The 21,235-nt window shown below is 36.9% G+C and overlaps 1 protein-coding gene across 1 annotated transcript in view; it reads right to left on the bottom strand.

Annotated features, from left to right (window-relative positions):
• The window catches only part of SMURF2 (SMAD specific E3 ubiquitin protein ligase 2), a 115,904-nt gene that overhangs the window by 3,254 nt on the left and 91,415 nt on the right, over positions 1-21,235 (bottom strand). Inside the window, exons 9-16 of the mRNA XM_025889921.2 lie at positions 20,875-20,959; positions 16,380-16,538; positions 11,920-12,115; positions 10,401-10,504; positions 7,858-7,972; positions 5,969-6,147; positions 5,078-5,215; positions 1,836-1,956 (exon numbers count right to left, since the gene is read on the bottom strand). Coding sequence (XP_025745706.1) covers positions 1,836-1,956; positions 5,078-5,215; positions 5,969-6,147; positions 7,858-7,972; positions 10,401-10,504; positions 11,920-12,115; positions 16,380-16,538; positions 20,875-20,959 — 1,097 coding nt within the window. The remainder of the gene's footprint in view (positions 1-1,835; positions 1,957-5,077; positions 5,216-5,968; positions 6,148-7,857; positions 7,973-10,400; positions 10,505-11,919; positions 12,116-16,379; positions 16,539-20,874; positions 20,960-21,235) is intronic.

The following is a 21,235-nucleotide window of genomic DNA, read 5'->3' as shown; positions in this document are numbered from 1 at the left end:
ACCAAAGCTTTGACAGGGTTCTGGAAAGATTACTAAATTATAGCCACACTAAACAGGGAGGTGGTTATCCAAATAGGATTACAGAAGTATTATTAACACAAAAGATATCTCCTCTTTTCTTCAGAGGAGTGGTAATTATACAACCAAATTCCTCACTCATTTTATGAACAGATGAAAATGCACTGCATTTCAGCGTTATTGCCATTCCTGCTGTGTTTTCTGCCTCCTCCTGACCACTTCCTCTGGCCATTTCACTACTGAATAGTTCAAGCACAAAAGGAATGGGGGATGGTACTGAGTCAAACCAAGCTGTTTGGATTCACTAACAGGTCTGTTAACAGCTGTAGTTAGAAACGCACTGAAGGGGCATCTGGCTGGCTCAGGTGGAAGAGCGTGTGACTCTCGATCATGGGGTTGTGAGTTCAAGTCCCACGCTGGGTGTAGAGATTACTTAAATAATTTTTTTTTAAAGATTTTATTTATTCATTTGAGAGAGAGAGTGAGCACAAGCAGGGGAGTGGAAGGGACAGAGGGAGAGGGAGAAGCAGACTCCCCGCTGAGCAGGGAGCCCACTGCAAGACTCCATCCCAGGACCCCAAGATCATGACCTGAGCAGAAGGCAGACACTTAACCGGCTGAGCCACCCAGGTGCCCCAATAAATATTTTTAAAAAAAGAAAGGACACTGACATTAATGAATAAAATGTTTTACATTTATTTGTAGATTTCAAATATTTATGCTATTCCTAGCCACTAATTAAATTTGGGGCCTCTAGTAGAATAAAACCTCATTGTTTTTCAAAGAAGCTCAGTGGAAATTCAGATGTATTTGTTTAAAGGTCTTAATTATAAACCCAGACTAAAGGTGCTTTAATAATCAGCTTTTAAAAGAAAACCACCACCAAAAAAATGGTTGGTTGTTACTGCTACTGTTAGTAATAAATATTTCCAAAGAGAGGAAATATATTTAGATACAGTTTATCCTAAGTGTTTTATTTTTTCTTAATTTTACTTATTTATTTGACAGAGAGAGAGAGAGAGAGAGAGACAGTGAGAGAGGGAACACAAGCAGGGGGAGTGGGAGAGGGAGAAGCAGGCTTCCTGCCGAGCAGGGAGCCCAATGCAGGGCTCGATCCCAGGACCCTGGGATCACGACCTGAGCCGAAGGCAGACGCCTAACGACTGAGCCACCCAGGCGCCCCATCCTAAGTTTTAATTATTTCTTTATGATCTTGCCCATCAAATGCTTTCTTGCAAAGCTTAGTGTAAATCCAACTGAACCTAGGCTTTTAATTCAAATAAATTTCAATATGGTGGAGACTAAGTAACGAAACTTAATTAAATCAATAACCACTCTGTTATACGCAAACAATGAATCATGGAACACTACATCAAAAACTAATGATGTAATGTATGGTGACTAACATAAACATAATAAAATTAAAAAAATAAAAAATAAAAGGGGAAGGTCAAAATCATATTCTGTTGGGTAGCGGGGCAATAAAAATAATGAAGACTTTAAAAAAATCAATAACCACTTAATTAGGGAATAGAAAACAACATTTACACATAAGACATGAAATCTGTTGAAAACAAGAAAGGATAATATGGAAAAATAAGACTGTTCACAATATAAGAGAGATGGCTTACTTGTAGAAATTCCAAAGCATGAAAGGTTTTTCCAAAGCAGGAAAGACTTTTCCTGTGAATAAGAATTCTCATAGCATTGCACCATAAAACTTCAAAAGCACCAGCAATATGACTTTCCTCTAAAACAGAAAATTCCCAACCTTTCCTCATGACACTAAATGATGTCATGACATTAATAACACCGACCTCTAGTTCCTTCTCATCAAATGTCTTCAGCAGATGCTGTGGAATTACTTCATTAAATCCTTTCTGCAGAGCCAGGAATTGCGCCTCAATGCCTCGTAAAAATCTCCAGTTCACATAGAGCCTGTAAACATTGGGCAGGGGTTTCATATGATCAAATATATTCAGATTTGGTAACTATTATGAATCTCTACTTTAGCAACAATACACTTTATAAGCACCTAGCATTAAGAATTTAGTCTACAGTCTGGGATGCCTGGGTGGCTCAGTGGGTTAAGGGTCTGACTCTGGTTTCAGCTTAGGTCATGACCTCACGGTCATGGGATTAAGCCCCACCTCGGCTCCGCACTCAGCACAGAGTCTGCTTGGGATTTTTTCCTCTTCCTGTCCCTCCCCCTCTGCCCATCTCCAACCACCCCTATGCTCTCTCTCTCTCAAATAAATAAATAAAATCCAAAAAAAAATTAGGCCACAGTCTAAAGAATCTCAGATTCCTGAGGGTGCTGGACCCTGAGCTGTGAGATAGTTCACTGTAAATTAAAAAGTGGTGACCTTCCACTAACAAAAGCAGCATGAATAAAGCAAATCAGAGAAATTCCTAGTAAACTGGAAGGCAGCTAGAGATTAGATGGGTCTGAAGTTAAAATCTGGAGGAAACTTCTTCCTGAACTTCTAGCATGCATGCCACCAATCAGAGAAAAGAGCCCATTCAACCAAACTGTTTTTCTGGTTTCACTTCAAAGTATAATCTGAACGTGTTGGGTGTTTCGTTTATATTTTGGAGGTGGTATGTAGGGAAGGAGGAGGTAAAGAGTCTCTTCATATCCAGAATGAGAACAGTAAAAGCCAATAGTAAACACTTTCTGATTAAATACTCATTGTTCCCTGGAGGCTTTAAAAAAAACATGGAAGATGTAATTTTACCGACAAAAAGTACACCAAACTACGTCTAACATGGAGCTTTATTTATATTTTTGACTTGAACTTATAACCGAATTGCCTTTTAAAAAAATCTATCTACCCTATCTACCTAAACTTCCCCACCTCAAAAATCTCAGAACTATTCACCTTCCAAATATGTCAACACTTCCTCTTCCAAATGTGGGGAAACCAATCTCTAAGAAGTTACTTAACATTAGATCCTTGGGCAGACCTCATTTTTGTTTGCTTAAAAAGGACAGCAAAACTGCGCATCTTTACAAAAGTTTTTCTCTGTAACTTTTTCTTTTTTAAAGATTTTATTTATTTGAGAAAGGAGAGAGCCAAAGAGAGACAGCAAGCACAAGCAGGGGGAGCAGCAGAGGGAGAAGGAGAAGCAGGCTCCCTGAGAAGAGAGCCTGACATGGGGCTCGATACCAGGACCCTGGGATCATGACCTGAGCTGAAGGCAGCAGATCAGGCACCCCTCTGTAACTTTTTTCTGTCAAAATTGTATCTGGTAGGAGACATGACTATGTGCTGAAAACATGACTGAGCCTAGGAACTGAGTAGTCCATGCTAGGTAGTCCATTCTATTACCACCCTTCTCCCTGTCTAGTTTCAGGCCCAGCACCAGTACTCCCTCATCCTAGCCAAATACTTTATTTGGTATACAGTCCTCCTGGACAACTTCTGAATAATTATAAAACAACAACACAGACTTTGTTCCCATATAATTCCTAACACTTGCCCCCCCTTTTTTTTTTGAAAGATTTTTATTTGACACACACACACACAGAGAGAGAGAGAGAGAGGCAGGCAGAGGGAGAGGGAGAAGCACGCTCCCCACTGAACAGAGTCCGATGGGGACTCGATTCCAGGACCGCGGGATCATGACCTGAGCTGAAGGCAGGCCCTTAATCAACTGAGTCACCCAGGTACCCCTAAAACCTACCTTTAAAAAAGAAAGAAAAGTTTATTATCTCTACACCCAATGTGGGTCTTGAATTCGTGATCCCAAGATTAAGAATCACATGTTCTTCCGACTGAGCCATCCTGGTGCCCCTAAAACTTTTTTAACTCTGACAACTTATATAGTCTCTTTCTTTTAAACATCCATATAATATTCTGTTCTATGTATATATGTAAATCGTTCTCCTCTAAAAACATTTCATCAGTTTTCAGTTGTTTTTACAAGTAGTATTTAAGTGAACATCCATATTTATATTTCTTTAACTACATGTGTTTCTATATAGAATAGATTCCTAAAAACAGGGCTGCTGGTTGAAAGGCATTTTCATTTTGATAGCTGTTATCAAACTGCTTTCCAAAAAAGCTATTCCAGTGCTTACTCCCATGAACAGTCTGTGAGACTGATGGGCCTTGCATATCAACCAGGACAATTTAGCCAGTAAGACTTAGGGATATAATCTACACCAAAAGTACAGTGTGCACATTTCTGTGTCCATGTGGTCAAGTTCAAACACCTACATTGGACTGCCATAGTTTTATGTTTAAAAGAACTTTAGTTACCATAGGCCAAATGATCTAACCCTATTTCTAAATTCCTCAATCATCAGGTGATTATAGAAAATCCGAAGAACGTTTTCTTGTATTTATCCCTTACACCCACGACAGGGAGGGTGCTGGTCACACAGCATGGCAGCGTCCTGTACGGCTAGCCACGGCAGCTACCCTACGACCAGCCCCATGCACCGCGTCTCCTGTTGTCCGTGCCTCTGTGCAGCCCCTCATCCACACTGAGCCTGGGCTGGCTTGTGACTTGCCTTAACAGAAAGAACACTGTAGGGATGATCTGGCCGGTTCCAGGCTTAGGCCTTAAAAAGGACAGACAACTTCTGCTTGTGCGCTCTGGGAAACCAGCTGCCCCACAGGAAGTGCAGCTGTCTTGCTGGGAAGAGAGAGGCCATGGGGAGAATTCCGAGAGGCCTCAGATACCACATGGGGATAACCAGGGAGCCCAACCAACAATGAGAACCGGACCCCAGATGGTGACCCAGGGGCCATTCCAGCCAGCCCCCCGCCATTTGAGCCATCCTAGCTGAGTGAGATGCCATCCTGGTGTCAGTCCCAGCTGACACCACATGGAGGAGCGGTATGCTCTCCCTACTCTTCTCTATCCCAATTACTGACCCACAGAATTGTGAGAAAAAAACAAAATGGTGGTGGTTTTTAAAGCCACTAAATTCTACAGAAGCCTATTTTGTAGCAATAAGTAACACGACCTAAATACTTCAATGTTTTTCTGTACTGCCATTCTAGAGCATCAAAACAATTCTCAGGCTTGCGAACATAAAAGTATTTACCTGACATATTCTTTTTTATTTTCTTCAGTAACAGGGATACTCTTGCCATTTGGTTTAAGTTCATGCTGAATAATTTCACCATATGCATTATGTTCGACACAGAAAGTATGGTCCAAAACACCTGTAATATCATTCTCACTAGAAAGGAAAAAAGAGAAAGATATTTAACTGGAAAATCTAAAATACGGATCCTATAGATGTCTTCACTGGTAAGACAGATAAAACTAAGATAGTTTTATGACATGATAAATACAAGATCAGATTCCTTTTGCTAGTCCTTGTGCTACCATACCTCAGGAAACATTTCACTTCCTAATGACAAAGCCCCCTGGGCCAAAGCTAGGCTTTACATAAGGAAAACTTCAATTACGTTTGGCTTTTAAGTAAGAAGCTCATTTGAATCTGGGTACCCCCTTGCAACCAAACGCCTGAGTGTCCCGTGAGAAAGCTACTTTTGTATACGGTAAAAGTAAGTATGGCCAATGTATATTCATAAACAAATGACCTCTGACAAAATAGAACTGAATCTTACAGATACCCTTTCCAAAGTATGGTTTCTACAATCACTACTTCAACAGGAATTCGCTATTCTCACACATGCAGGATTGGAACAGCACTTGCATCATGCTGAGGAAATCACTGCATGTGCTACTCTTTAAAACAGAATATACTAGATTTTTTTTTCCTTTTTAAAGTAGTAGAACTAACTTTTAGGAATCTGAAATATACAGGAAAGCAGCAGAAAGAGTGAAGTCTTAAGTGGTCCTAGCACTCAGATAATCTCTTTCAATATTCTCTGTGCATCATTTTTTTCATCCATTTTGAAACATGTATATTTTTTTAAGGCTCAGATTCTAACTATAATGAACAGATACAAGACTCAATACATACAGTATCCACACCAAACTGTTATGAAGATCTGGATCAACTAACTCCATGTCATCCAAAGTAATTGACTTCCCAAGCAACTGTTTATAAAAAGGCAATGTGAAACCACCATCAATATAATGTCCGTGAAACACAGCCATTCCCATTATTCGTCCAACAAAGTGGAAATATGATAAATGTTCCTGAAATCGAGAAAAGTTTATATAAATACTCAAGTTAGACACATGCAGGGAATTTTTAATAAAAATTAAGCAGCATTCATCTTTTTTATAAGTATCAATTTATACTCTACAATTTATTTAAGTGGAAAATGCTGTCATATCAAAGGTCAATAATCAATAGGGAGAGTTTCTATAGGGCATGTTCAAAATTCTCTCCATTGCTAAAATATCACACCAGGGACAAGCTTCTCCCAGAGAGTACAGTCACTTTGTAAAAATTATCTTTAGAAATTAAGTCCAAATTACATTCCCTACTGTAGCTTCATGAAACCACTCAGATCACTCTTCCTCTCCTTTTGTTACCTGCTGAGCCCTTTAACAATCCTGACTCTGTTGTGGGAAAAAAGCTTTCAATATTAAACCTCCCTATTTCCTTGACCTAACCAGAATCTGAACTTCAAAACACCATAGATTTATGAGCACAGATTTCATGTCTAACTTGGACCAGAGCCCTAATCCTGCCAGTTACTAGCCATGCATATTTGGGTAAATTACTTCACTCCTATAGGACTCATTTTCTACAACTGGAAAAATGAGGGTAATAACATTATCTCAAATAGGTCCCTGCAAGGAGTAAAATGAGATGATGAAGCTCATGGCACTGGACGGGCATACAGTAAACATTCAACAAACACAAGCTATTATTAATAGAATGACAGTAATGGGCTCCCCAAGCACAGCCTTCACCTAAAAATCTTCCCTTTATAAAATTTCTCTGCAATGAACCTAACATTTCTACTATGTTTGGATATATCTGGTCTTTCATGATAAACTGTTATTGGCATTTAAAATTTTTTTTTACTTCTCTAGTTAATAAGTAATCTTTAAGCTCATCTTTAAACCTCCCTTTTATCTTGAAAATAGGTGTTTTTTTTTTTAAGAAAATATTTAGAAAATAGACAAGCAAAAACAAAAAATCACCCTTGATCTAATACCTGGAGATAACCCCCGTCAGTATTATACTGATTTACACATATATGTATTTACCAAAACTGTATCATCTTATTTTGTAACTTTCTTTTCACTTAATATATCATGAACACTTTGTCATTAACTACTGTCCCATAGTGTCATTTTAGTGGCTATATAGTATGCCCTTGTATGGAAAGCTAATAGACATAATATAAAAACAAAATACTAATAACAGCTACTAACTTCTGTTGAGTGCTTAATAATATATAATAGGGCTAACAATGTACATCACTACGCTGAATACCTACTGTGCAGGGTCCCACTTAATTGTCACAACCCTTCTGAGGTTCAAACTATGTTTATTATTATTAACAATGATAAAATTGAGGCTTAATCATAAAGCCAGTAAGTAACAGGACCAGGATATAGGATCTCATGTTTTTCTAATTCCAGAACCTATGCTCTTAACCGTTAATGTAATTTTGCTTCATTTCATAATTTATTCAATCCCTCTCTTACGGACAAAGATGTTATTTCCAATAAGGGCTACTTTAAATGATGCAGTGCACATCTCTGTGCACAAATTACCACATATATCCATAATCATTTACTTGGGAAAATTTTCTAAAAGAGGACTTGCTAGGTAGGTTGTGACTAGGACATGGACAGTAATCCTGTATCATAAACTACACTGACATTTCAAATGAAAAGCATTATAGGTCACAAGTTAATTCACATCATAATAACCACCAATCTTACCGGATTAACTGCAGAATCAGGATTGATCTGCAAGGTATAGATATCATCTCTTGAATACTGGAAGAGGCCATAGTAAGGATTCAACATTTCATGTGACAAGAGATATAACCACTCCCTAGAAAGCAAGATAGGACACAGGAATTTTTTTGTTAATGAATATTTTCATTAAGATATGCTATTATTTTAGCAAGGAATTTTTTAAATAAAAGAAAATAAAGCAGCACTAACTAGTTCTATAAAATGACATTGGAAAAATCTACCATGCTCAAAAAAGCAAATGAACTCTTGTTTTGTTATACTGAAGTTACTTCTCACTCTATTTAGGGCAATTTTATGACATTTCAGCGTCAAGAGAGTATAAAGGTATTATCCAGAAGTGCCAACTACTCATTAGATGCTGCAGCCTAGTGGTCTGTTACCTACTTAATTACTAAATAAATTTCTAATCCAGGATAAATATAAAATGAAGGGAAGAATATGGCTTTGTTTCAAAACATCCATGTGGTCTGTACTATTCTGGTCCATTCCCACCATGGCCCATTTATACTGGTTTATACTCATAAATAATATAGCATTGATTTACTCTCACTTTTGGACAAGGCTCTGTTTTGTTGTTGATTTTGTTTAGCAAGGAAATTATCCCATTTCATCTTTTTTTGTATATACCTTAAGATGTACCATAATAAAAGTATGAAGTGATCAGACACTGCAAGGCATTTGGTATAGGTAGGAACACAAGAGCAAGCCTGCATTTGGGGGGTTGCTTCCATAGTAATTGGTTTCAAGTGTACATCAGTGTTTTAAAAACCACATAATAAACAGTACTATCACCTGAAACTTACTAAATCCTTCATGTTTCTCAAAGTATGAAAGGTTAACTTGTTATTCATCTTGGTAAAACAAAATCACTAGTCTAGGACTTAAAGAGATGTAGTTCTAGTCTCAATTCTTGTCATTCTTCCACTAGAAAAGTATTTAAATATGTTCTGGTATTATGGATTAAACAGACTGAGGAGCGCCTGGGTGGCTCAGTCGGTTAAGCGTCTGCCTTTGGCTCAGGTCATGATCCCAGGGTCCTGGGATTGATCCCCCGCATCGCATCGGGCTCTCTGCTCTGCAGGGAGTCTGCTTCTCCCTCTGCCCCTCCCCCTGCTCATGCGTGCGCTCGCTCTGTCAAATAAATAAAACCTAAAAAACAAACAAACAAACAAACAGACTGAATAATGTTTTTAGGAAACGCAGTGAAACACTACTGACAAGTAGTTAAAGAAAAATGTTTCAAAGTTCTGTAAGTGATGGGAGTCTAAATCAAATCACTACCATTTATGTAATACTGGAAAAACTCTAGAGATTAGAAAAGGAAGTGAGGGAGGTCTCCATATAAGCAAGCTTGTCAACACACTTAACAAACTCAGCTGACACGTCTTCCATGCTTTTTCATACACTATTTTAAAGAAAACCCAAATATTTGTTTTGTTTTACCAAGTATTTAGGACACACATGGTAAGCAGATCCCAGCTACTCTGGGGTTCTACTATGTAACAAAGAGCAGAAAAAGCATTTCGCTGCCACATCGCACTTAGCCTGCCCAAACCTTGACAGTAGTGAGGTTAAGAAATAAACAATAAAAAACTGACTACTTACTTGACTATACATATAGTTACAGCATTTAGATTCCATCAGCAGATAATTAACAAGTTTTCCCAAGAAGCATTCAAATCTAGTTATAAGCAAATTGTAAGAATTCCACAGAAACTATCAAGCCCTAAGTATGATGTACACATGATCAATTCTAAAATTCCAAACTAAAGAAACTATCTGTTTATTGGTAAAAAGGCCACAGAACAAAAATAAGCCTACAGGTGAAAACCAGAAATGGGACTTGGTGGAAACACAAATTTAATTTAGGCTGGATTTAGATTAGGGATAGCAGAATTATCATGATGGTCCTTAGGACGTTTCAGTACATAAGCTATAATGTTTCTGCTACATCTACATAAAGTAAATTTTTACACCTGTAAAAAAAAAATGTATGTTTGAATGTAGCATAAAAACATTACATTCTGTACTGAAATATTTTAAAGACCACTTATATACATATGTACACACCTGCTTCCATACTTACACGCACACACAGACGTCACTTTAACAAGGTTAAAAAGCATGGCAATGGGAGCAAAGGAAAACGTCATTAAAATCTCCAGACAGTTCCTAACAATGTAAAGCAGAGGGAGTAACACAAAATGAAGGAGAGACATGGTGAGCATGCAGGGCCCGTGTGGCCCACCACTGCCCATGTAGGGCTGCAGCTACTTTTAGAGGAAGTCTCGCTGAGCTGGATAATCCAGTAGGGAGTTCTCAATTACTCTGTGGCAGTACTGCTTCAACCTCATCACGAACATACCTATTAGGATATCCTCTGTATTGCAAAAATTAGGGAATGCTACACTAGAAAATAAGTATCAGTGAGAACGTTCACCAGGGGAAGTACCTTAAACCTGTAAATATAACCACATGTCATTTACTCATGAGCAAGTCTTTACCTGGCAACCCCTCCATAGTCAAGGCCTTCTTCTCCACGAAATTTTATCATTAATCGCTTCCACAGATCTTTTGGTCTCATTTTCATGACCTGCCGATATGATTCCTGAAAAAAATATTAACATACTATTGGTACTAGGTGCTTTAAACTTGTTATTTAAACTCTCCCTTGCATTCTACCTACAAAACATACATTTATTGAAATAAGATGAAATCTGTTCAACAATCAAATCAATGGATAAACTCCAAGTGTTTGAAACTTCATGAAACTTATAAAAACAAGATGGCTATAGCTTAATACTACTGAAATTAATTCACTTGATAAATATTATATTAACAACCTAAGTACAAAACTCCATATTTAAGTTCTATGAACCACAGCAATGACTACACACTCACATTATAGCATTTGATAAAAGTACCAAAAATTTTTAAAAGTTGGTTGACCTAATTCTAGGTCACAGGCACCAAAAAAAAGTAAAGATGAGAAAAAGAAAGTTCAAAAGAACATAAGTAATCATTTATGTGATCCTCATTAAACTGGCATCTTCATATTATTTTAAAATACAAATGACTAACTTACAAACAAGGTCAGAACTGTCCCGAGAGAAAAAAGTTCATCCTTTAGGAAAAAGGTTATCAAATCCCCAAACAGCTTTTACCCATGAATCTTCTAATGAGTGGGAAACCCCTGCTTTGGACCTCTGCCACTTACTATGGAAGAACTTTGAAGGTGATAGTAGGGCTATAAAGACCAAAGATAAAAGAATATACGAGAAAGGAAGATTTTCAATAAATTAAGGAAGTAGTCCAAAAAGAATTAAACAAAATGGGGCGCCTGGGTGGCTCAGTCATTAAGCATCTGCCTTCGGCTCAGGTCATGATCCCAGGGTCCTGGGATCAAACCCTCCATCGGGCTCCCTGCTCAGTGGGAAGCCTGCTTCTCCCTCTCCCACTCCCCTCTGCTTGTGTTCCCTCTCTCGCTGTGTCTCTGTCAAATAAATAAATAAAATCTTAAAAAAATAATAAATAAAAATAAAAAGCATTAAACAAAATGATTTTTTGACTTAGAAGTCACTCATCTTTTGGAAGAATTAGAAAGTAAGGGATGGATAATATTTGTGGTCTTTTTAAGACTCATTAACAGGGCAGGGGCACCTGGCTGGTGATGGAGCATGCGACTCTTAATCTCAGGGTTGTGAGGTCAAGCCCCACTGTGGGTGTAAAGTTTACTTTAAAAAAATATATATATTAAAATTCATTAACAAACAAGTATTTGCAATGCAGAGAATCAAGCTGAACCAACTGGAATATTTCACACTCTTCCTTCACACTCATCCCATTTAAATGTTTACCTTCTAGATTAAATCTCTGATATTACTGCCTTTATTCCCCACAATTAAAAAAGAACTTAATAAAAACTCTCCCACTCTAGAGAGATAGGAATTCCAGAAAGTATTCTTATAAAACAGTGAAACACTGAAATTTAATTTTTCTCTATTTTAAGACTTGTAAACTTACCTCAAAAATCTCTTCCCTGGAAACCTCAATGCGGCAATGACCAGCTTGAGGCTGTTGTTGGGAAAGTTCCTGCCGCAAAATTTTTAGTTTCTGAACCAGGTCTCGCTTGTACCGTGGGACTGTCAGACACTCTGCGTCATCGGGGCATAACGATACCACTTGCTGTTGCTGTTGGTCTTTCAACTGGTTCTGCCGACTAAAAGTAAACAGAAATGCTATTATTATAAATAAAAGAGACTGCAATTATACATTTAAAAAAGCGCCATACTAGAAAGTAAATCTACCTGTATAATTTTCAGGCCTTGTGATATTCTTGGCTTGACATTTTTGATGATGATAAACTACCTCCAAAGTTTATTTCTCAGAACCCAAATTTATAGAATCAAACAATAGAGTTGTATCCATTCAGCTTTATACAGCTGCTGAGAATAAATTTCTCAAATACCATTCTCCATTTTTTTCTGCTTAGTTGACCATCACCCATTTTAAAATTCAGGCACATGTCCAACCCTGTGCCCGTTATCTAGAGTCTGTCTCTCTGGAAGAGACAGTTTGAGCCAGTAGTTTGGCAGGAGCCCCTTTTCCTATACGTGCTAAGTCTAGACCACAAGAATGTGGAAGGTCACATGTAAGTTACTGGCAGAGAGAAATGAACACATTACAAACATGTCTAAATGCCTTATAAAATGACTACTTTTTTTATTGTGGTAAAATATACAACACATAAAATTTACCATTTTAACCTTTTTCTAATATATAGTCAGTGGCATTAAGCACATACACATTGTTGTGCTAAAGTGATTTCCAAATGTGCACATATATGGTTTACCACAAATACATGAAAATAATCTCCCAAGGACAGCATAAATAGAATACTTTTAAAAGGGTACATTGCCTACAGATATTTTTATTCTCCTGGCAAAAATATATTAAGTTACACCTAAGAATTTTTTTTTAAAAAACCTGATGTTATAATGAACTACTTAATTCCAATAACCCATCAGGAAAGAAAAAATCCAATAATTCACTATTGATGCCCATGCACACACTGAATCATTTTGGAGTTTAATTTTACACACAACAGACAGGAGCACAATTTCCTAACCTAAAGGTAAAGGGCGGTGGTAGCTATGATAAAATAAACAAAAGTAACCTTAAGGTCTCTAACAAATCGACCCAAACTTATTTTACATACAGTAATTCTTATGTACCAGGCCAAATTTTATTCCTGAAACATGTAACTTCCCAGAGAAAATACAGCTTTAATGAAAATCATAAATCATTATTTACACTATTCTCGTAAACATTAAAGGTGTTTTTTATACACATATAAACAAAATCAAAACAGAATATTATATTAAAGATACTCCCTAAACAGCTAAATTAATCCTATGCAAAAAAAAAAAAATGAACTTGGGTATACCTCATACCACACACAAAAATTTAATTCAAAATCGATCAGAGACCTCAATGTAAAACTGAAAGTCATAAAACTTCTGAAAACACAGAAGAAAATTTTCATGACCCGTGTTAGCCTAAGATTTCTTAGAGGTGACACCAAAAGCACAAGCCATAAAAGAAATGGAAAAATTGAACTTCATCAAAATTTCAAAAGATACTGTTAAGAAAATGAAAAGACAAGTCATGGATTAGGAGAAAATCTTTCCCAAAGCATGTGTCTGATATTTAGGACTCTAAAATATCTTAAGAATGCTAAAAACTCAAAAATTAAATAGATGAACCTCCTTTTTTAAAAAGGAGGCAAAATATTTCACCAAATAAGATACACAGATGGTAAATAAGCACATGAAAAGATGCACGTCATTAGTCAGTAGAGAAATGCAACTTAAAACTACAATGCGATACAACTATACACCTACTGGAGGGTCTAAATTTAGTAAGATTAACCATACCCAATGTTAGCAAGGGTGTGGAGTGACTACAACTCTCACACTGCTACGGGGAATGTCAAATGATAAAATCACTTTGAAAAACAACCTGCCAGTTTTTTTAAAGTTAAACATAAATCTGTCATATGATGTAGCCATTCTACTCCTAGGCGCTCATTTATCTAAGAGGAGTGAGAGCATACGTCCATATAAAAGCTTATACATAAACATCCATAGTTTTATCTGTCATGACCAAAAACTGGGAAAAATCCAAATGCCCATCAATAGGTAAACGGATAAATTGTAGTATATCCATATAATGGAATACCAACCAGCAAAGAAAATAAATGAACTATACACACAAGAGAGATGAATCTCAAATAATTACACTGGGTAAAAGAAAAAAGACCACATACTGCAGGAATGCATTTAATACTCTAGAAAATGCCAACTAATATATAGTGACAGAAAGCAGATCCGTGGTTAGCTGAAGATGGGGTGTGTTTTGACTGAATTGTGTCCAAAAAGATGTGCTGAAGTCCTAATCCTTGGTACCTGTGAATGTGACCTTATTTAGAAATAGAGTCTTTACAGATGTACTAAGAGGAGGTCATACTGCATTAGGGTGGCCCTAAATGCAATAAACTGGTATCCTTATAAAAAGAGGGAAATTTGGATCCAGACATACCAAAAGGTGTAGAATAAGAAATAAACCTTGGCATTTGTCCCGGTTCCGGACACAGAATTCCTAAAATCCTTGCAGTTTCTGGAGTGACAGACATGAGAGAAGTATCCTTTGTTCTAATATTTGGTCTTTGCCTCCAGTTTGACAGGAGCTCCTAAATCCCTTAGAATTTCCTGGGTATAGGAGCATTTTTCATTTTAATGAGGTGACTCTTGGTGGGGCCCTAGATATCTTCAGGATGGGGCCTGGTTGCTAGAAAAACCAAAGCTTGATTAGAAGCCTAGAACTTCCAGCCCCATCTTCCCAACCTCTGAGGAGGGGAGAGAACTGCAGTTTGAGTTAATAATTGATCATGCCTATGTATGACATCTCCATAAAAACCTCCAAATGACGGTGTGCAGAGAGCTTCCAGGCTGGAGAATACACTGAGGCACTGGGAGGGTGAAGCACCTGGAGAGGGCCTGGGAGCTCTAAGTTCCCCCATCCCCGCACCTTGCCCTGTGCACCTCTTTCATTTGGCTGTTCCTGAGTTGTATTCTTTATAATAAATGTAATGGCAAATAAAGTATTTCCTTGAGTTCTGTGAACCATTCTAGCAAGTTACTGAACCCAAAGGAGTCATGGGACCTCCCCAATTTACAGCCAGTCAATAAGAAGTACAGATAACTTGGTACTCGGGATTGGCTTCTGAAGTGGTGATGCTCTTGTGAGACTGAGCCCTTAACCTGTGGGATCTGACGCTGACTGCAGGTAGTGTCAGACCTGAACTCTATCGTTGCACACTCAGTTGGTATCCCGCGATCTGGAGAACTGGAAGGTTTGAGGGGAAAACCCACATATTTGGGTAAGATTTGTGTGTAGAAACAGATCACAGAAGGCCATGTGAAACTGAAGACAAAGACAGAGATGATGTGTCTATAAGCCAAGGAAGAGGCAGTTTTGCTGGCCACCACCAGAAGCTAGGAGAGAGGCAGGGAACAGATTCTCCATCAGAGCCTCCTGAGGGAACCAACTCTGCTGACAACTTGATTCTAAACGTCTAGCCTCTAGAACTGTGCAAGAACGAATTCCTGTTGTTTTACACCACCCTATGTGTGATACTTTATTACGGCAGCCCTAGGAAACGAATACAGGGGGTAGCCCCCCTCCAGGAGGAGGACTTAACAAAGCAGCACAAGGCAATTTGGGGGGATGATGGATATGTTCACTATTTACACTGTGGTGATGGTTTCATAGATGCATAATATGTCAAAACTTAAATTGTACACTTTAAATATGCAGTTTATTGTATGTCATGTACACTTCAATAAAGATGATTTAAAAAAAAATCCTCTGGGATGGGTTCAGTTATCCTGGAGCTATTTCTGATGCACTCATGGAAAAAATAAAAAATATCTACCCTGTAAAGCATCTTGTCTCTTCAAGTGTGCTATGATGCACCTTTGGTACATACCCTTTCCTTAACACTCCAGGATAGGTTCCTAATTAAGCACAGGGGTTTAAAATACTCATGTATGAGAATAAAACATGTCATATTCTTTTTTTTTCCAAAGATTTTTTTTTTATTTATGTATTTAAGAGACAGAATGAGATATAGAGCATGAGAGGGGGCAGGGTCAGAGGGAGAAGCAGACTCCCCACTGAGCAGGGAGCCCGATGCGGGACTCGATCCCGGGACTCCAGGACCAAGACCTGAGCCGAAGGCAGTCGCTCAACCAACTGAGCCACCCAGGCGCCCAAAACATGTCATAGTCTTACATAAAATTTCATCCAACAAAAGTAATTTATAATTGAAGAGAGCAGAAATTCTATTACATTACAAAAAGCATCTTTAGACTTTTCTTGTTCTGGCTTGCATTTTAACATGTATTGTTTCAAAAACTTACTTTAGAACTAAATGCAAGTTAGCAGAGAGCCGAGGATCTGTAAACTGTGTTGTTCTGTTGTTATGGTCAACGAAATAAACTCTGCCTGTTGCAGTATTACGGATCTCCCATCCAGGAGGCAGTGGACCAAGCTCTTCACAATTGATGTTGCTAAGATCCCTGCAAAAACAAATATAAAATAAAAAAATACCTCATTGCTGGGCCTGTTGGGCCAGGCAAGTGTAAATGACACAGAACAATTCCATGAAGTCTGAGAAAATGTATTGTTTCAGAAACCTGAGATGTTCAGCTAGAATATTTAATTCCCAATGGTTTAACAAACTTGCATATTCAAAACCCAATTCATAAATGGCTCAGGAACTTATCACATAGTCTACTATTTTAGTAAGTTCATTCCTGGGCTTTAATGTAATACAGATTTTAAATTAATATAAAAGCAATCACAACATTTGCCAACATAAACTGTGCTTCAATACTTGTCTGACAAAATCGTTTTACAAATGTCAGTGACATAAGGAATGAAATGTTTTGTAAAATTTCCCTTCAATTATTACTTTCATTACACATAAAATTTGTGTAACTAAATGTTCACTCCATATTAATCTTAAACTCTCCAACAAAGCAACACTGGAAATGTTATTGATTTAGAGACCCTGAAAATAATCACAGTATATATATTAAAGGAAAAATGTTCCACTTTGAATTTTGAAAGCTATAAAGCTAGTGAATGAAGAACCTTTTTAAGACACCTAAGGAAAAATGCTCTAAAGCTTACTACTACAGTAAAAGAAAAAAAAAAAAAAGCAAAAAGACTTTTAATGGATCAAAGACCACTGTTACTGTATTACACATTCTTAAAATACTATTATATATATAGACAAAGATTTACAGAACCTTAAAGAATAAAAACATGTCTAATGTAAACTTAAACTGTAACAGATAATTGTAATGATTAATCTCATGCTTTAAAAGTTAAACTAGAAATCTTGTTTTAAAAGTTAAACTAGAAAAAGATTTTCCTGAAATAACCTCTTCTTGGTCATGGTGAAGCATAATGATGGACACATCTAAGCACCCACAGATTTGTTGAAACAATGATTTGACTTCTGCTTATAGGTTCAAGAGACTGCTACAGAACAACTAAAGCTTAGAAAATACACTGCTAGTCTCAAAAGAGGAGAGAGAAAAAGTTCCAAGAATCCTCCTCAAATTAAAAAAACAAAAAACAAAAACACCCCCCCCCCACCGGGTGGCTGGAGCTGGAGCTGATGGCATCAGGCAGGTGGGCAGGCAGAGGGGTAGGGCTGCCAGAGAGTAGTTGTTAACTGGGAAACTCAGCCCCAGGCCAGCAGGAAGTTTGGGAAAGGAAATCTGGAACTTCCCCACTAAGCCGAGAACTCAAAGGGAAGATGAAATGATTCAGGAAAACTTCCTAAATTCCCACTTTAGGCCCACAAAACTCCAACCAATTAAAGATCAAACTCCCAAAGATCACCACACACTCCAGAAAGAAAAGTCATGATGACTGAGAGTGAGTGGAAACAATAAACCGCAGAATTAGATCCCTAAATACTGTCAGAGATCAAACAGAACGACTATGATATTCAAGTTAAAAAAGGGGGGGGGAATAATTACAAAGACAAACTATCAATGAGAGATTATTAAGAATGAACAGATGGAGGCGCCTGGGTGGCTCAGTCGTTAAGCGTCTGCCTTCAGCTCAGGTCGTGATCCCAGGGTCCTGTGATGGAGCCCTGCATCGGCTCCCTGCTTGGCGGGAAGCCTGCTTCTCCCTCTCCCACTCCCCCTGCTGTGTTCCCTCTCTCACTGTGTCTCACTGTCAAATAAATAAATAAAATATTTAAAGAAAAAAAAATGAACAGATGGATTTTTTAAATGTAACTTTTAGAATTGAAAAGTGATTATGGAAATCAAAGAATGAATAATTCTTTTGATATAATGCAGAATTTGGTTTTATATCATTTTATTTAGAATTTTATAAATCTATAGTCATATGTGGGAGAGCTCTAAAGAATGGGTTAAAAGAGCAAAAAACTGGAAGCAATCTTTATGCCCAATTAGGAAAAGATTAAAAATGGAATGTTATACAGCCATAAAGATACAGATCTGTACCACAAGACTACAGAGTCAGGGTGAAATGTAATGAATAACAAGGCATTAATCATGGTTTTAAAGAGAAATGCAAAAGATGGCAAAAATGGGACTTCTCAGATAAATCTAAGTTTATTGGATATCTTATAAAATTAAAGTGTCTGAGCTACACTATTTTATAAATGTCTTTGAACAGTGATGATATTTTAATATAATCTAAGTATTCATGGTCTGCTTTGACAAAAGGTCCTCCATACAAAAAGGCATCTTTACTTACAGGATCCTCCAAAAGATATGATACACATTTTTACATTAACAATTTGGAACACAGAGACTAAGGAAAAATAATCCAGAGCATTATTTTAAAGTTATTATTCAATACACAACATAAAATATTCTTAAACGTGTATAGAAGAAACCCTTTACTCATAAATGAAAAACTGACATGTTTCCTTAGGAATAAGAAACATTATCAAAGGTGGTCCCAAAATCTCTCTCAATTTCAACTTCTGGTGCCAGTTTACATACTATTCTTTCAACGGATAACTCAAGATCAACTTTCTCACTATTGTAAATCATTTAGTTTAAAAAAAATCATTTTTTATATAAATTTTAAATTATTTTATAGAGAAGTTCATTATTGACCTACAATTTGATAAACAGAATCCAAAACACTTCTTTTCCTAATTTATATTAACAAAACTCATGTTTCTAAAAAAGTTAGGCCCTTAGTTTTCAGTGAGCTTATTAATAAAACAAAATTTCTTCCCCACTACTTTTTAAACAGTTTATATTATCAAGAAACAGAAATGGCAACCTTGATACAATAATGAAAATGATAGCACATTCCTTGGTTGCCACCCTCAAAAGATTCTAATTAAGCTATATCACAAAGTAAAACATTTACATTATAATAGCTTCATTTATAAATATCAGTTGGCCCTTGAATAATACAAGTTTAAAGTGTGTGGGTCCACTTACATGCAGATTTTTTACGGAACAGTACTTAACTATAGATGTGTTTTCCTTTCCTTAGGATTTCCTTAATGTTTTTTCTGTTAGCTTACTTTTTGTAAGAATACATATGTAATACATATAATATACAAAATATGTGTTAATCAACCGTTTATGTTATCGGTAAGGCTTACGGTCAACAGGGGGCTATTAGCAAAGTTCTGGGGAAGTCAAAAGTTACACAGATTTTTGACTGTGTGGGTGGTCAGTGCCCCTAACCCTGCATTGTTCAAGGGTCCACTGTAAATACAGAGTATCAAAGCAATCCACGATCAGCTAGTCACATCTGTTTTTTATTCAAATGCAAGACTCTTGACAAGTAGAACGGTGAGTATAAGCTTAGGGCAGTAAAAGATCTCTTCACACTCCATGGTCTTTTTTTTTGGAGGAAAAGAATGGTACACTTAGAATATAAAATATCTTCGTCTCATAAAGGTATATATGCAGCTTACCAAGTTGATTCAGAATTTAGAACTCAACCTTTTTTGTAGCTTCAACGGAACCTGACACTTTGCATCTGTTCAATAACTCAAAAGAGCTAAACAGTGTTTGAAAAACTTATTGATATTAAAATGTATCAAAAATTATGTTAAATTACTAAATTGATCTGTATGTCATTCCATCTTCTTCAAGTTAAAAGAGAGCTGATATTTGGGTTAGTAAATGCATTCAACAAGGCCTACAGTTTAAATGTACAAGTTCCGGTATTTAAAAGAAATTTAATTCATAAGACACCACGACCAAGTGAGGTTTATTCCAAGGGTGCAAGACTGGTTCAGTATTTGAAAATTGATCAATGTAATGTCATATTAATGGAATAAAAGAGAAAAATCACATGATAGTACAGCTGAAGCAAAAAAAAGTGACAAACGTCCTAAATAAATAAGATTTGATTAGGTTATTTCTTTTTTCTATTAAAATGAAACTTTATTAAGGAATACATAAAAGAACATTGAATACTCTCACATTAGGTTAAAATAAATAAACCTTTTTTTTAAAAGGTCTAACTAAAAATTAAAATATCAACTTATTAGCCTTAAAAAAGGGGGGGGAGGGGATGTATGTTTTGTAAGGTTTTTATGTTCTTCTCCGGGTTAATTTTCAAATTCCTTAAAGACCCACATTTTCACCCTGATTTTTTTTTTCTTAAGGGTGAGAGGGTAGAAAGACTGGGGGCTGGCTGGGGGCAGGGCACTGGGGTGAGACTGCAGAGAAATAGGAAAGCCTTTCTACTAAATGTCAACTGAAATGACTGTCACAAAGAGCCTAACTTTTACATAAACCATTGTAAGTTGAAGATTAAATAATCAAAGAAATCCTAGGTAAAAAGGTATCCATCAGTGTGAAAAGTATTTGGATATGTTCTTACCTAGGCACTCTTGGATCATGCCATGTGCTCACACCAGTCTGAGTATGTAAGAAATACACCTGACCTTGTTGTGTTGTCCTCTGTTCTGTAAAATTAAGAAACACTAATAAAAACATATTCAGAATGTCCGAGTCAAAGACAGCTACAGGCACTAGGATGATAATTATATCAATAGTTACATTCTCCAAATTACCAATCTATTGCATTACCAAAAAATGCTTTATAAATCATTCTTTTTCAACTCAATACATTTTCTCTGGGAAACAATCTTATAAATGGTGATGAGGGTTACAGAGGCCAGCTATCTGAAAGCCAACTACGTTTATAATGTGGCTCAAATACTAAACATGTTGCTATGTAA

Source organism: Callorhinus ursinus, unplaced genomic scaffold (assembly GCF_003265705.2).
Source record: "Callorhinus ursinus isolate GAN/ISIS: 27379988/994484 unplaced genomic scaffold, GSC_fseal_2.0 scaffold50, whole genome shotgun sequence".
Classification (NCBI taxonomy): domain Eukaryota; kingdom Metazoa; phylum Chordata; class Mammalia; order Carnivora; family Otariidae; genus Callorhinus; species Callorhinus ursinus.
Note: the sequence above shows the minus strand (reverse complement) of the source record. Positions and strands in the feature narration are given on the sequence as shown.